General features: G+C 42.5%; 1 protein-coding gene across 2 annotated transcripts in view; it reads right to left on the bottom strand.

Moving 5' to 3' along the window:
- The window catches only part of KDM5A (lysine demethylase 5A), a 461,230-nt gene that overhangs the window by 156,092 nt on the left and 288,388 nt on the right, over positions 1 to 16,750 (bottom strand). For both annotated transcript variants that reach the window (XM_030214276.1, XM_030214277.1), the window contains one exon: positions 9,595 to 9,745. In XM_030214276.1, the coding sequence (XP_030070136.1) occupies positions 9,595 to 9,745 (151 nt within the window). The remainder of the gene's footprint in view (positions 1 to 9,594; positions 9,746 to 16,750) is intronic.

Here is a 16,750-nt window from a genome sequence, read left to right as displayed (position 1 = left end):
TAAGAAGAAAACTAAGGGTTAAACTTTTTTTTTTTTTTTTTAAACAAAGCAAGAAAAAGTGAATAAACTCACAAAAAAAGAAAACTCTTTTCCCGGGCCTCAACAAGGAGCAGAGGAGGGAGCTGCCGCACCTTGTCACAGAAAAAGAAAAACTGAGGTATGCGCTCGTGCGGCGGGCAGAAATTCAGTCCACGCATGTGTGGTGTACACGCACCAGAAGACTCTGGCAAAATATTTTTGTTTTCCTGTTGCAAAATGCCAATTCCCGGGCCAACGCAGATGTCGACACACGTGTGAGAATAAGCAGCCTGCTTGTCCTCGGAGAAAACAGAGTTTACACTGCTTATCCGAGAAATAAACAGTGGATTTTCCCAAGTCCATCTTAATAATTGGTTATGGGCTTTTCTTTACCATATTCTCTAGCAAACAATTCCAGAGTTTAATTATATTTTGAGTCCTAATTCTTCAGAGATGCAACTCTTGAGATACTCCATTATTCACTTTTTTTTTTTTTTTACCACTACCCTCTTGTCTTGTGCAGAGAGAGGTTTTATTTTATTTTTTTAAAACACACTTTTACACAGAATTCTCCAGGAACAAAGAGTGTACTTCTTAAGCTGTCAGACTAACAAGGAAAATGAAGATGTGTTATAAAATTCTAAACGCATGAGACCGGATTTTATGCAAAATTTCTCCTCACAATCACCACCAGCAGTCTCTCTTTGAAGACAGAAAGACATTGCAGAGTAGAGAGCTGCACGGGAACGGGGTTCGCGGGAATCCCGTGGAACCCGCGGGATTCCCGCAGGGATGGAAGCAGTTCTGCGGGGTTCCCGTGGGGACGGAAGCAGGCCCTGCGGGGTTCCCGTGGGGATGGAAGCAGGCCCTGCGGGGTTCCTGCGGGGACGGAAGCAGTTCTGCGGGATTCCCGTGGAAGTGTAAGCTGCACTGCATCAGCCTCTCATCTACTGAGTACCTTGAGTGCTGTCTCCTCCTCCTCCTCCTTGCTTTAACAGCACAAATGTGGAAAGTCTTCCATTAAGGAGGTGGTAGAGACACAAATGATGATGGAATTCAAAAAGGCTTGGGATGAACACAGAGGATCTCTAATTAGAAAATGGAAGTTATAAAAATCCTAACCTTAAATGGCTGCATGTGTGTGGATGTGTCAAGTGACGCTTAAATGGTGACTCTGGCTGTGATTAACTAGGGATGATAACAGGCAGACTTGTATGGTCTGTGTCTAATATATGGCAGTCTGGTTTTGGATGGGATAGAAAGGGCTTAGACAGCAACTTCAGTGGCTGGAACATAAGGACAGTGCTGGACAGATTTTTATGGTCTGTATCCCACAAAAGAGAAGACTAATAGACTGGAGTGGGCTTTAACGAGAACTCCAGCAGTTGGAACATAAATACAGGGCCAGATAGACTTCTATGGTCTATGTTCCAGAAACACGAAAGTATATAATATCACACTCGTTGATTTAATCATGAATTGATAATGAGTGTGACTATTGGGCAGACTGGATGGACCGTTCAGGTCTTTATTTGCTGTCACTTACTATGTAACAATTAATCCTCTTTGCTCCCGGGCTGATGCGCAGACCTCAGCTCTGACACAGGCAAGAGCATCGGATGTCACCTGACCTACTGGTGCGTGCATGTGGTGACTTCTCAGCACACAGTGCCAGAAATCAGAGACAAATCTTACATGTGCACACCAGAGTGTTCTAAGTTTCAGCTTCCATTCCTTCCTTGCCTACAGTGATGTGGCTCAAATCCAGAGAGAGACTGAGGGAGCTGACCAGAATTTTCTTTTATGCACCATTAAATTCTTGTGGGGATGGGTTAAATTCTTGCGGGGACAGGTTGGGATGGGTTAAATTTTTGCGGGGACGGGTGGGGATGGGTAATATTCCAGTGGGGACAGGTGGGGATGGGTGAGATTTGTATAATTATGGTACAGCCAGAGACCCCCCCACTGGAATGGTGGAGGGCCCAGTCACAGAGCTCAGGCCAGTACAGACCTTGGCTGAGTCAGAAATCTGATGGCTGACATAACTGGGAGCTTACTGGAAAAGTATGGCCTAGTTTGTAGCCCAGATTGAGGCCTAAATAAGCTAAATTAGGAAAAGTTAATAGATATGGAAACAAAATGGAGGAATTCAGCACAAAATGGAAGCCCATATCTGTTACAAAGTGGAATTTTCTCTAATGTAAGTTAGAAAAACAAGTTGAGAAATAAGTGAGTCATAGCAGGTGCAAAGAAAATAGGGAACTAGCTGTTCCAGAGAGGAGGGAGACTTCCTGTGAGCAGGATTGTGGTCAGCTGGTCAGCTGGTGTGAGAAAGGAAAGGCGTAGCAAGATAGAAGCTACTCATTCGCATGAGCCAATCAGTGACAACCATGACATTAGCATAGACCCAATCAGGTATATCTACTGTCATATTACCCATATCCTGAGGGCACCTATAAAAATCCGGGTATTTCCTGGTTTGAGTTAGAGAGACAAGGGTTGGCACTCTCTCTCCAAGGGAAACCAATGTGTCCAGCAGAATTAACAAATTACCTAATTGCTTTCCCTTGTAAAACCTCTAATTGGTAAAAGAAATTATAAAAGATTAGCAAATAATTAACACCTGTTTGCAGCTTATTATATTCCTATAATTAATTGATTGTACATGCCTGTTGTCAATCACTGATTTGACTTATACCTTGGCAAATAAACTCCTCATTCCAAATGATGATTTGTGGGCTTCACTTAATGATCAAAGGCTGTAAGTATAAATGCATTGTATAACTTGTAATCTAAATCCAGTTTGTCATAAGGCTGGTATCTTTTCCTTAGACCTAACGTCTCCCTTAGAGGCAATAACTCGATTACCCCAATACTAGTGTTATTTAGAGATGGAGTCAGATTAAGGTCACTCTAGCCTTCTTGGGGGGCCTCGGGACCCCCCAATTCTCAACATTGGTGACTCCCGTACGCTGCTCCACCCTTTCCTGTCCTTCTCCTTCTTATTTATGCGTCCACATCCACGTTTTTGTCTTTCAATATTTAAAGATCAAGAATTTCCTCCCTGATGTCTCATGTCCCTTATTATAGCAGTCTGCTGTTCTCTCTCTAAGCTTTCACTCTTTCCTGTGGTTAAGCCACTTCCATTATTCTTCCCTATCGCAGTCAGTGATAATATGTAAGCCTTGTGCTTTCTTTCCCCCTCTTAGTTGCGTCCAAGACTGCGCTTTATTTCTTCTCTCTGATTCCTATCTCCCTTTCTTGGCACTGCTATTTTCCCGGTCTCTTTCCCCTTGCTGACATGTTAATTCTCCCCATAGTTGGTTTTTTCAAAAACACACTTATGTGAAATAATTTCTCCCCTTCCCTCTTCATTCTTGGTAGTCTGTCGCCACACCTTCCTGTGGGGTTTTTTTTCTTTAAGCCGCAGCTTTTACATGGTCCCTGCCACCTCTGTCCCTTTTCAGCAGGTTGTTATTCACTTATGTTTTTGTTTTCCCTTTGAATGCAGCTGTCCCAGCGTGTCACTGATTTCTAGTGCTTTGGTACGGTATGGTCCACTGCGGGTGCTGTTATATCTGTCTCTATTTTTATCTGTTACTTTTTATATCATGTTCTCCTAAGGTACCTTGGTGCCGGTCTTTCTTACCTCCTAAAACTTCCAAACCTTTTCGGGGATTGGTACGCTCAGAGTTCGTCCACATGAGAGCTTGCTGTCCGTTCGTACGCTGTAACCATCTTCCGCTCTGATAACTCCTTTCCCCCCCCCCCCCCTCTTCCTTCCTGTCATACAGCTTTATACTTGATAAACCACATTTATTTCTATGCCTGCTTTGGAAACCCCCCGTCTGAAACTTTCATGATATTATAACTCTCCACTTTTGAAGTCCCGGTCTGTATTCCGTCTCTGTTCCCCGTAGCCACTTTTAGCTGCATGTCCGGGTTTAATTTTCGCTGTATAGACCCCGTCTCTGCCACTTTCGGCACCTTTCTGTCATACTCACTATATATGAAACTGTTATTACGCTCCAAGTCTTCTACCTTTGTATTTTGTCTTTGCTAAAAGTCCCAAAAGTCCTGCACTAATCCTGACAGTTGTCTGCCTTAAGCTCTCGTTGTTACTGCTTCTCTGAGTGAATATGCCACTTTTTTCTGTACCCCTCTTTCCTGTCACAGCCTTGGCTGTAAGACTGTTAAATTTATCTCACTCCCACCTATACTTTCTCCATGCAAAAGGTCTCTTGTCCTTTATACAGCATTCTCCTGTCCCCTGGCTCTGTGACTTGTTTTTCTAAGCTATCTGGACTTCAGAAGCATGCTCTTCTCCTTCATGTATTGTCAGTGCTTTATACTGTAACTTATGGCTGGTTGTCAAACTATACGGCCATCTTCCGGTCTGATTAATGCTTTTTCTTCTCCTTTTACAGTTGTAATTTTAAATTTGTACTTGACCTAGTAGCTGTTATCACACCCTTTTAATTTATAATTTGTTTTGGGACAATGTTATATTTTTAATTAATAATGCTTAAGATTTGTCATTTATTTTCCTTATTTATGTCTTGGATATGCTTTGGGCTCTCACTTTGGCGCACACCTCACGGCCCTCCTCTCTGATGCTCTACCGACTCTTGCACCTTTTTATTTTCTTCCCTGCCCTCCTTTCTGATGCTCTCCTCTTACATGATTTTATTTATTTTCCTCCTTCCTCCTTCCGATTGCCCCTCATATCAAAAGTAGTAGCATTTATATGTATGACCCTCCATAGATTATTGTTATTATATTTAGAATTGATATTTTTAACAGTAATTGTGTGTGTCCGTTTTTGGATTAGGACAAACATATGCTGCATTTGGTTAGCTGTGAGGGGATAATTGACGTGACAAGCCGTTATGTAGTTTCATGATAACATGACTTAGAAGCAATTTCGGTATCTTTAGCCTTGTTAGCATATTATTTTTGACTCCGGAATTCAGCTCACGGCATTGTTTCTGAACGGCATGATTAATATGCACTTATTTCCTGTAGAACTACTTGCCCGTAACTTTTCAGGATACAAGTTACATTGTAAACTACTGATTTGCTCTACTGTGGGAAGCTGGAGTTTTTATTTTACTTAAGGCTGTGAGACTGTGTTCGAGTTTTATAAATAAATGGTGTGCGCCATTGTTTTCAGTTCAATCATATCTTCAGTTTTCTGCAAGTTTAATCTTGTTTTATGGCGCATTTTCTCAGCATGCATAATGATATTCCTATGTAATGGTACATATTTCTTTTAAATCACTTATCTTTTGATAATTCAGTTGCCGGTTCTCTAGCTTTTTTGTATGTGTCCTCTTCCACGAACAGCAGTGTTTTGAATGCTTTCGGTTTCATTTTTGCGGTGGCAGCGCTGGTTTGTTGTTTGTCTAGAATGGCCCTTGTTTCTGCAGTGTAATATTGCAAGTTTCATAATAATGATTTACAGTTTGTTTGTCCAGGTTTTTTTTTTCTCGTTCATTTACTTTATATTCCAATTTTGTTGTACAGCTTTTCTTCCTCTGATATGGGGAACATACTAAGTCGTTTGTTCATTGGTTCGCTCTGCTTGTCCATCAAAATCATTTTTTTTTCTCCCTCGCTAGGTCCCACCTACTCTCCTATTTTGCGTGTGTCACTCTTGTTTCAGACTTTAATGCATGTTTATGCTGTACAACAGTGTGAATGATTTTATTTTATATTGTATTGTCCTGGTTTTGCGGGCTTCTTTACTGTCGGCTGTTTTATTTTAATGCTTTTGAGTTCCCTTCTTATGAATTATTTAATAGAAAATCTATTGTCTAGTGACTCTTTTATGGTACCATCCCCCAAGAGCTTACATATGTTCAGTGTTACAAATCTTTCTTTTAATTTCCTTTTTTTATTATATCTATTTTATCTTTACTATCTTTGTAGTTTGTTTCAGGGGCTCTTCCCTGGGATAGGCTATATTTTTATTCTATTTTTTATTACTTTTATTTTCTTATATACCAGTGTCACGCTATAACCATTGGGTTTGATATCGATGCCTGGGGCTTACACCCATTGGAGGTGATCCTTCAATGGATGACGGTATCTCAATTAGTAGGAGCAGACTTCCATTCCATTTTCGGAGTGGCCTGCGGATTCGGCCTTATTGCCCACATATGAGTTACCTAGTACAGATGAGCGTGGGGGCAATAAAGAGACGTCTAGCGCCTTTCATTGCGATTGTGTACAGGTTGACTCGGGCATTCAAAATTCTAGAAATGGTTAGTTGTATACGCGGGAGAGCCTAACCTATAAAATTTTCATTTTACAGCGTTGTAGCGCTAAGGGTTTGTTGACCCTGCAGATGGTTTGTAGATCACTGCAGGTCCATTGGGGTGATTATGTTGTAGCTAATCAGCGGAAACCCATTGGACCGCTGCTCCTCGACTCAGAAGACCTTATTCGCGGGTTTTTTGGGTTCTTTTTGGGAGTGTTTGCAATGTCCCTTTTTGGGGACTCTATCTTGGGTTGGAGCCCATGGCCAATTAACCGGGACAGTTCTTGGCAGACAGATAATCTGGGATTACTCCTGTCTTTAGAAGCACACTCTGGGGAGTAGTTTTCATTAATTTGGGATAGAGTAGTATAAATATATAATAGCTGACACTAGGTATTTATTCACTTATTCACCCACTCTTTGGGTACATCCCTGTTTGCTGTTTTTATTTCTCTGTTAATGTCACCTGCGGTCAAAGCGTTGAGCTTTCCGCCAATTAGTAATTTTTATTTTAGGTCCCTCTGTTGGAGTACATTAGCAGATGCGTGAGTATGATTGTGTTATGTCTCTACATGTTTTACTATCAGGATAATTATTGCTTGTTTTTGTAAACTGTTAGCACATTATCATTTCTAGGTCTCCCTGCAATCTGTGAAGCTGCCTTTTCAACCACTGACCTTGGACTGGTCAATATATATTATTATTAATCTAGTTCATTTTTTCTATAGCAAATTACAGGTCAGAAGCTTATTTGTAGACCACTTGCTCACTAGGTCCCGTTATTATACATATTGGGTGATGTTGTTCACTACCCATTATATCATATCCTCCTCTCCGCATCCAACACCAGATACTGGTGATCTGACCTATTCAGATCTCTGGTAAGGACTTTCCGTCCAAAACAAACCTTTCTATTTTGCGGTTGACCTCCCTATACCGAGAGTTCGGAAGGGCATAGTGATCCCACCAACTGTCCTCTTTCTCAATTGATTTTCTGCGCTGGAGATTACATGGCACGAATCGTGAGTATATTTTCATTTATTGTATGTGTTGCTATTGAGCTTGCCGTTGTATACTTTCATAGCCTGTTAGATTAGCACTAATTTAAATGTTTTATTTTATCAAATTTAGGATTAAGATTTTGTCCTCAATACACAGGGACACCTCTGTATGTGGGACAATAACTGTGTATGTGTATGAGTGTGGTTTTCCTTTCCTTTTCTGTCTGTGTGCTGTGACTTGTAATTGGCTACTGGAATATTTATTTTTATGTTTTTTGTTTTGAAACCCTAAACAAGTCCTTAACCGTGCACAATTCCAATGATTGGTTTTGAACTACATTTAGAAATATCTTGCTTCCTCTTCTGAGCTTCAAGTTTTCTACTTATCACGATTAGGTTACAGTTTTAATTTTATGTCTATATGTTCCTGTGTGTCCTGTGGTAAATAGCATAAATTAAACCAGCTAGTTATTAAGGAATCATTTCTTTAGTTTTAAATTAGTGCTTTAAGGTTACCCCGCGAGATTGCCTATCAACTGCAGTGGTAGTAAATCTCAAAGGAGTGTTTTTTTTTCAGGATTGTATATTATTTCATTTAAGCAATGTTTGTTTGATTTGTGACGTGATGTTAAATACCTGATTGTTTTTGACTTCTGGTAAATTGCTTTCACTAGAAATGCAAGCACTCTTTAGTTTTAATTTTATAGCAGGGACGGGCGGGGATGGGTAAGATTTCTGTCCCCGTGCAACTCTCTATTGCAGAGGTCAACTTAATGGCTGTAGCAATGTTCTGGTTTTGATTCTTAAACTAGGACTTGGCTCCCTGAAGCAGTTCAGGATATCATGAAGGCACTGTTTCAAGTGTGGACAACCTTGGTCCTCGAAGGCTGCAACCCAGTCAGGTTTTCAGGATTTCCCCCTAAACTCTAGTTGCATACAATGGAGAAAGTACATGCAAATAGATTTCATGCATATTCACTGGGTAAATCCTAAAAACCCAACTGGGTTGTGGCCTTTGAGGACAGAGGATGCCCACCACTGGACTATTCATTCTGGAGACAGCAGTTGTCTATACCACCTGGCTGAGGACTGTCACCCTTATGTCAGGGTTAAAGAAGGTGAAAAGCATAACGAAAGAGAAAAAAAAAGTCTGAGGATTCAGCTCATATTGAGTTGGAAGTCCAAAAGGAGGAAGAGGAAGCTGCACATCGGTGGGGGGGGGGGGGGGGGGGGAGCAAAAACGACATTAGTGAGACAAGGAGGAGTGGCCTAGTGGTTAGAGTGGTGGACTTTGGTCTTGGGTAACTCGGTTCAATTCCCACTGCAGGCACAGGCAGCTCCTTGTGACTCTGGGCAAGTCACTTAACCCTCCATTGCCCCAGGTACAAATAAGTACCTGTATATAATATGTAAGCCGCATTGAACCTGCTATGAGTGGGAAAGCGCGGGGTACAAATGTAAGAAAAAAAAATAATGGTCAACCATAATGGAGTGGAGGAATGGCCTAGTGGTTAGAGCACCAGTCTTGAAATCCAGAGGTAGCCGGTTCAAATCCCACTGCTGCTCCTTGTGACCTTGGACAAGTCCACTTAACCCTCCATTGCCTCAGCTACAAGCTTAGATTGTGAGCCCACCTGGGACAGAGAAATATCCAGTGTACCTGAATGTAACTCACCTTGAGCTACTACCAAAAAAGGTGTGAGCAAAATCCAAATAAAAAAAAATAATAATGAATCAAAAATGTCAGAATATCTGAGATTAATAAACCTGTTTTAGTTATCTGCTTTGTATGCCTGGTTTCATTTATTTGAGCAGTTATCTATGTTTTCACCACTCAGGGGCAAAGTTAACAATGTGGGCTACCATTAAGACGTGTTTTTACCACGTATTCCATTTTAGGCAATGAGCCCCCATTACTAATAATTGGCGTTAAAGATAAAATACATATCTTAATGGTAGCCCACATTTGATTTTCCCCTCAGCGATGACAAACTTTTAAAGAAGTCAATCTAACTGCCTTACTCCTCAAGTGAAGCAGCTACTCTTTGAAAAACTCTTTCTTTAATCCAAAGTTCAAAACTGCTGTTAATTTGGATCCATAAGGATTATTCTTTCAGAAGCAATCAAATCTGTCAATCCAATTTCTATAATATTTGTATAGAGCTATAATATGCACTCGGCACTGTACAGCAGTATTATTCAGGTACAATAGGTCCCTGCCCAAAAAGCTTATGGTAGAGTCCCTTGTAATGGGGGTGGAAGGCTGCTCTAGAAATCTCTCATCCTCTTACTTAAATACTCGAGTCCCCTTACCTATGCTTCTGCTTTTTATTCAAAAGCAGCTGAGCAACTGATGCACAAGTCTCTGCTTCTTTTACTGCATCCCTGAGTCTACGGTACAGATCATTTTCTGGAAACTTTCTGTCTTCTGCATCCTCTAACATCACTTTCAGCTCAATCACATCTGCAACAAAAATTGTATGAAAATTAAAAGTGACATATCCAAACACAATTATAGATAAACACACATCACATCACTGCACCACTATTCAGACATAAAGAGGCTGTATACGTACAAGGGTAACCTGAAACACGTGCTAGAAATTACCTTTTTTAAACTTTTGTAAAAGTCCTACTGGGTTTAGACTTTTTGACTAAAAAAACAGCACGTGACCCTTAATTTCCTCATTTTGTCCAAGATTTAAAGATGTATCCTTCAAACTTACTAAAATAAAGGAATAAAGTACAGTAGGCACTGCTTATCAAATAGAACCCTACTAGCAGGTCATGCAGAAAAATGATAACATTCTCAACACATACATTGGGAGTTCAATTTTCAAAAGTCATTTTATCTTACTAAACAGACTGAAAATTTCATACTCGTCAACTGGAACAGAGGAAATCAGGTCAGGAATGGCAACAACATGGAAAAATTAGGTCTTACCTACTAATTTTCTTTCCTGTATAACCTCCAGACCGGTGAAGACACTTGGGTTATGAACACTTAACAGCAGAGGGAGACTGAGAACACCTGACTTTTACTACAGTATATCTATCCAAATCCCAACCAGTCAGTATTTGAGTAACAAAGCAGAGAAAGGCAAAAAATCCCAGCAAACATCAAAGAAAACCTGTGCTTCCACAGACAACTTGTAAACTACAGACTGATTAGTATCGCTTGAGAAAAACTCAAGCAGACTGAGCTCCACCATACCAAACCAAAGGAGGGAATGTTCTTGACTGGTCTGGAGGGTCTAAAGGAAAGATAATTAGCAGGTAAGACCTAATTTCTCTTTCATCAGCAACCCTCCAGACCGGTCAAGACGTTTGGGTAGTACCAAAGCAGTACCCTATAAGGGCAGGACCCCCTTAAACCGAAAGTCATGACCGCTGCCTCAAAACCAGCATCCGCCTTTGCCTCAATGTCAATCCAGTAATGCTTCATGCAAGAATGCAACAACCACACTGCCATTCTGCAGATATCCTGTGGAGGAATCAAACTGCTCTCCGCCCAGGTCGCCCCCCCCCCCCCCCCCGACTTGAATGAGCCTTAAGCACCACCAGTACAGCGCAACTTTTGAGCAAATATACTTAAGCAATTGCCTTTTTTAACCGCCAAGCTATAGTGGCTTTGGAAGCCACCACCCCCAAATTTCTGGCCGCCATACAAGACAAATAACCGATCTGAAACACAAAACTCCTCCATCCTCTTCAGATAATAATGTAACACATGACATCCAATTTCAACAAGCGATGCTGACCCACATCTCCTGTCCTATCTCCCAAAACTGGCAAAGAAATCACCTGATTCATATGAAAATCTGAAACCACCCTGGGCAAAAAAAAAGGAACCCGCTTCAAAATCACCTTTTCCTGGGAAAAAAGTATAAAGGGCTCCATACAAGACAAGGCCTGTAACTGAGAGATTCTCCTGGTCAAAAAAAATTGCCACCAAAAACAATGCATTCAAAGTAATATCCATACATGCTTGATTCAGCGGTTCGAACAGAGACCCAACCAAACCATCCAAAAACAATTCAGGTACCACGTGAGCACAAAGGGACGCGGCGCAGGCCAAAGAAGGTAATGGTGCTGGGGCCGTTTGACAACAATGATGATATCATCAGATTTGATATATGCTTTGGAGTAAGTACACACAGGAAATCCAATACGTTAGCGTTTAACTTTCAAACAGGAGACTATGATAATGTAAGAAGACCTGTGAAAAAAAAATAATAAAAGCAGCTGCGAAGGTCAAAAATTTACATCAGGTGTAAATATTGTCTATGTATCACACCCAGAGTTGGACATGAGTAAAAAGGGGTAAAAAAGGGTTAAAACAAAAACTCTTGTTTGTGATGAATAGACGATATTTTTCTACTTTGGGAAGCTGATGAAGTTCTTTTAGACCACTTCATTACTTTCTGGAACGGATGTCACCACAGAATTCAATTTGTAGCACACAGTCATGATGAAGTAATATCATTTTTAGACGCTGATATTAAGAAAACCGCATTTGGCTTCCACACGTCTGTGCATCACAAAGACACAGACAGAAATACATTATTGGACTACAGCAGCAGTCATCCTCCATCTTTGAAAGACAGTCTCCCCTTTTCCCAGTTTTTGAGGTACAGAAGGATTTGTTCTTCAGATTCTGAATGCAAACTACAATCTTTACAAGCAAGATTAGTTACAAGAGGATATTCTCAGCATGTTATACAGACAATGTATCGAAGAGCTAAGTATAACCGTGAACTGCTGTTGGCAACGCGGATAGGTGAGCAAGAAGAAAAGAGATGTCTCACATATGTTACACAGTATATGGTACATTCAACACGGACAACATGAGCCATTCGGAAGCACTGGCCGTTGATACAAACTATTCCAACGTTTAAAGATTACACTGTAAGGATCGCATACAGCAGGACTCGAAATTTGGAAGAACTTCTATGTCCCTCAGCGCTTCCCCCTATCCAGGAGAGATTAGACGTAACGGAAGAAGGTGGGCATAGGAAATGCAACGATTGCTCTGTCTGTCATGTTATGATGGCAATTAAGACTTTTCACATCCAGATGGTGGGAGAATTTATCATTTAAGGCATTCGACTACCTGTAAGACCACAGGAGTCATATACTGTCTAAAATGTCCCTGTAAGAAATTATATGTGGGACAAACAGCAAGGGCACTAAGTGTGTGCCTGATAGAACACCGTAGCTCTATTGTTACTGTGGAATCAAATCTTCCATTAGCAGTACACTGTACTAATCACCAGCAGTTTTGATGATCTTCAGTGCTGGGTTATTCAACAGGTTTTTCCTCAAAAGAGAGGAGGAGATTTTAGGAGATAGCTTCTGCAAAAAGAACAAAGATGGATTTTTGGTTTACACATGCTTGAACCAAAAGGGTTAAATTCTCAAATAGAATGGAGCCATTTTCTGTAATTTGGCTGGGGCTACCCCAGGCGTCTGACATCATAGACAATGAAGGTTTAAAAGTGCCATTTTCGAATGCATTCAGTGTTGCTGGCTGACCGAGCAGGAGATGTCAGAATCTATGTAAGAATTACGTATGGTAGTTTGACACAGTTTAGGGGAACTATATCATTATGAGCATGCTGTATATATTTTTTGATGTCATGATTCATGCAGAAGCCATTGGTTTTCTTGCACAGACGCTGAAGCGGCTAGAGCTTGCTGTGGTTTTCCTACACGGACCCTGAAGCAGCTGGAGCTTGCTATAAGCAGAGCGAAATGCTGGCCAATGTTGGTCGATGATGAGGAAGCTGTGGCAATGCTATTTACGATGGATCAATGAGAGCTAAGTGCTTTGCTATCCGTCACTCTGTACAGCTAAATGCTTTGCTGTCTTTCTGTAAAATGATTTATGCGAAAGAACGATACATACCAAGCAGCAACCTACACTGTGGTATTTGATAGTAATAAGGAAGAGGGTATTAGGGAGGTTCCCAGTGATTTTTCCTCTTCATATTTTTCCATTTGATAACACCGTTTTTTTTTTTTCCTATGATAAAGAACAGATCCTCTTATGACCAAGCAATTGGTCAACAGGATCGTTTAATGCCTGTACGTTGGTTTTGACCCGGGCACTTTGAGGCTTTTTTCCCCCTACAAGTTGTTTAAAAATAAGGAGCCATAGTCTTCTTACAAATAGCAGTGGATGTTACCAACATTATTATATCGAAAATAATAAGAAACAGCATAAGGAATGGCAAGTCAAATGCAAAGCGCTAATAAAGAAGGCAAAGAGGGACTTGGAAAAAAAAAAAAAAAAAGATTGCATTGGAGGCAAAAAACACATAGTAAAAATTTTTTTTTTTTTTAAGGTATATTAAGAGCAAGAAGCCAGAAAAAGAATCCGCTGGACCGCTAAATGACCGAGGGGTAAAAGGGGCCATCAGGGAAGACAAAGGCATCATAGAGAGATTAAATGAATTCTTTGCTTCGGACTTCACTGAGGAAGACTTGGGAGAGATGCCAGTGCCAGAAATGGTATTCAAAGCTGACAAGTCAGAGAAACTGAATAAAATCTCTATAAACCTGGAAGATGTAATGGCACAATTTGACAAACTGAAGAGTAGCAAATCGCTTAGACCGGATGGTATCCATCCCAGAGTACTGACAGAATTGAAAAATGAACTTGTGGAACTATTGTTAGTAATATGCAATTCATCTTTAAAATCAAATGTGGTACCGGAAGATTGGAGGGTGGCCAATGTAACACCAATTTTTTAAAAAGTTTCCAGAGGAGATCCAAGAAATTATAGACCTGGGAGCCTGACATCAGTACCGGGTAAAATGGTAGAAACTATTATAAAGAACAAAATTATAGAGTATTTTCAAAAGCATGGATTAATGAGACAATGCCAACATGGATTTAGTGAAGGGAAATCATGCCTCACCAATCTATTACATTTCCTTGAAAGTGTGAACAAACATGTTCAGTGGCGTAGCCAGAAAGCAATTTTTGGGTGGGCCAGCAGGTTGGATGGGTGGGCACCCATGCTCTGTCCCTACCCCACTCCATGCTGGACCTCTACCTTACTCCCCCACATGGTCCACATCTCTCTCCTTTCCCTTCAGCCATCCCCAATCCCCTGCATATCCAGCACCTATCCCAGCCCCCCTTCTATATGTCCAGCACCTCACCTCCCCTTTCCCTCCAACCCCCCGCCCGCCCAAATATGCAGCTCCTTTCCCCTTCCCCTCTGCAAATCCAGCACCTCTCCGTCTCCCCTTCCCTGCAACCTCCCCCCTTGCAAGTCAAGTGCCTCCTCACCTCACAGTCTCCGTGTCCTACCCCCGCTGCAGCGCTTGCAATTTGCTATCGTCGGCGCTGCCTGACACAGCTGGGAGACGCGGCACAACGTCCTGCTCCGGGGCCTTCCCTCTGCCACGCTAATTCAACTTCCTGTTTACGCAGGGCGGAACGCACGCGGCAGAGGGAAGGTCCCGGAGTAGGACGTCACGCTGCATCTGTCAGCTGTGTCAGGCAGCGCGCCGACGATAGCAAATTGCAAGCGCTGCCGCGGGGGTGGAAAACGGAGACTGTGAGGTGAGGAGGCAGCACCGATAGCGTTAAAGGGAAGCGCTACAGTGGGGGTGGGAGAGGGTGTGAGGAGACACGTCGGTGACGGAGGTGTTGGGAGTCTTCTCTGGATGGGCCTGAGCCCAAACTGGGTGGGCCTGGGCCCATCCAGGCCCACCCGTAGCTACGCCCGATGTGGATAAAGGTGAGCTGGTTGATATTGTGTATCTGGATTTTCAAAAGGCATTTGATAAAGTACCTCATGAAAGACTCCAGAGGAAACTGGAGAGTCATGGGATATGAGGTAGTGTTCTATTGTGGATTAAAAACTGGTTAAAAGATAGAAAACAAAGTAGGGTTAAATGGTCAGTATCCTCGACAGAGAAGGGTAGATAGTGGGGTTCCCCAGGGTTCTGTGCTGGGACCGCTGCTTTTTAATGTATTTATAAATGATTTAGAGATACTTCCTGTGTGCTGGGAGTATCAAGATGGGAGTATAGTCATCCTGGGCAAGTCACTTAACCCTCCATTGCCTGCCGCATTGAGCCTGCCATGAGTGGGAAAGCGCGGGGTACAAATGTAACAAAAAAAAAAATCCTTTAAGTCCAGAGAACATAGCCAATCGCTTTCCTGAATCATGGGAAGAAGGGTGCCTAGGGAAATCATCCTGAACTTTTCTCGGACTAGGAATTTGTTCAAGGTCTAGGATGGGACACATCCCCCATCTTCTTTTGCACAAGAAAGTACCTGGAATAGAATCGCAGCCTTTCTTCCCCAGGTAGAACGGGTTCGACCGCACTGGCCTTTAGAAGGGCGGAGAGTTCCTCTGCAAGTACCTGCTTGTGCTGGGAGCTGAAGGACTGAGCTCCCGATGGGCAATTTGGAGGCTAGGAGACCAGATTGAGTGTATCCTAACCGGACTATTTGAAGAACCCACCTGTCAGAGGTTATAAAATGCCACCTTAAGTCAAAAAATATCAACCTCCCCCCAACCGGCAAGCCGTCCGGCATGGACACTTTTTCTGAGGATATGCTGCACTGCAGCCAGTCTAAAGCCCGTCCCTTGCTTTTGCTAGGGAGCCCTAGGAGCCTTAGGCACACAGCGTTGACGGGAACGCGCGTGCTTGAACCGGCTGCCGAGAAGCAGGAGTGTACCTATGCCTATTATAGGAATAGGGAGCACTCCTCCTCCCTCCAAAAAACCTTCTGGATGAGGAGGTGGTAGCAGAAGACGCCCGGTGGGAGAGAGAATCCATAGCATCATGGTGCTTTTTGATCTGATCGACCATGTCCTCTACTTTCTCCAAAAATATTATCCACCCGGCAACGAACATCCGCCATTTGCTGCTGGGTCTTATGATCCAGGTCACAGACACGCAGCCATGAGAGTCTGCACATCACTATACCCTGAGCAGCTACTCGGGATGCTACATCAAAAGTGTCGAAAGTCCCCCTGGCCAGGAATTTCCGACACGCCTTCTGCTGCCTGACCACCTGGTGAAAAGGTTCAGCAAGCTCCGGAGGAAGTGCTTCCAGCAAACTAGACAGTTGCCTCACCGAGTTCCGCAAGTGGATGCTCATGTAGAGCTGGTAAGTTTGAATCTTGGCAGCGAGCATAGCGGCCTGATATGTTCTCCTCCCAACAGAATCCAAGGTCCTAGACTCTGTGCCTGGGGATGCCGAGGCATAGTCTCCAGTACTCTTGGCTCTTCTGAGAGCAGAGCCCACCACCATGGAATCGTGAGGAAGTTGGACCTTCACCAATTACAGGCTCTCCATGGACTCAGATTTTCTGGGGACCACAGGATTAGTAAGAGGACACGACCAATTTCGCATAAGCACTTCGCTCAGTGTATTATGCAAGGGGGGCGTTGCAACCTCAGCAGGCGGGGAAGGATAGTCCAAGACCTCAAGCATCTC

Source organism: Microcaecilia unicolor, chromosome 9, assembly GCF_901765095.1.
Source record: "Microcaecilia unicolor chromosome 9, aMicUni1.1, whole genome shotgun sequence".
NCBI lineage: Eukaryota > Metazoa > Chordata > Amphibia > Gymnophiona > Siphonopidae > Microcaecilia > Microcaecilia unicolor.
The sequence above is the reverse complement of the archived record's forward strand: the minus strand, read 5'-3'. Positions and strand labels throughout refer to the sequence as shown.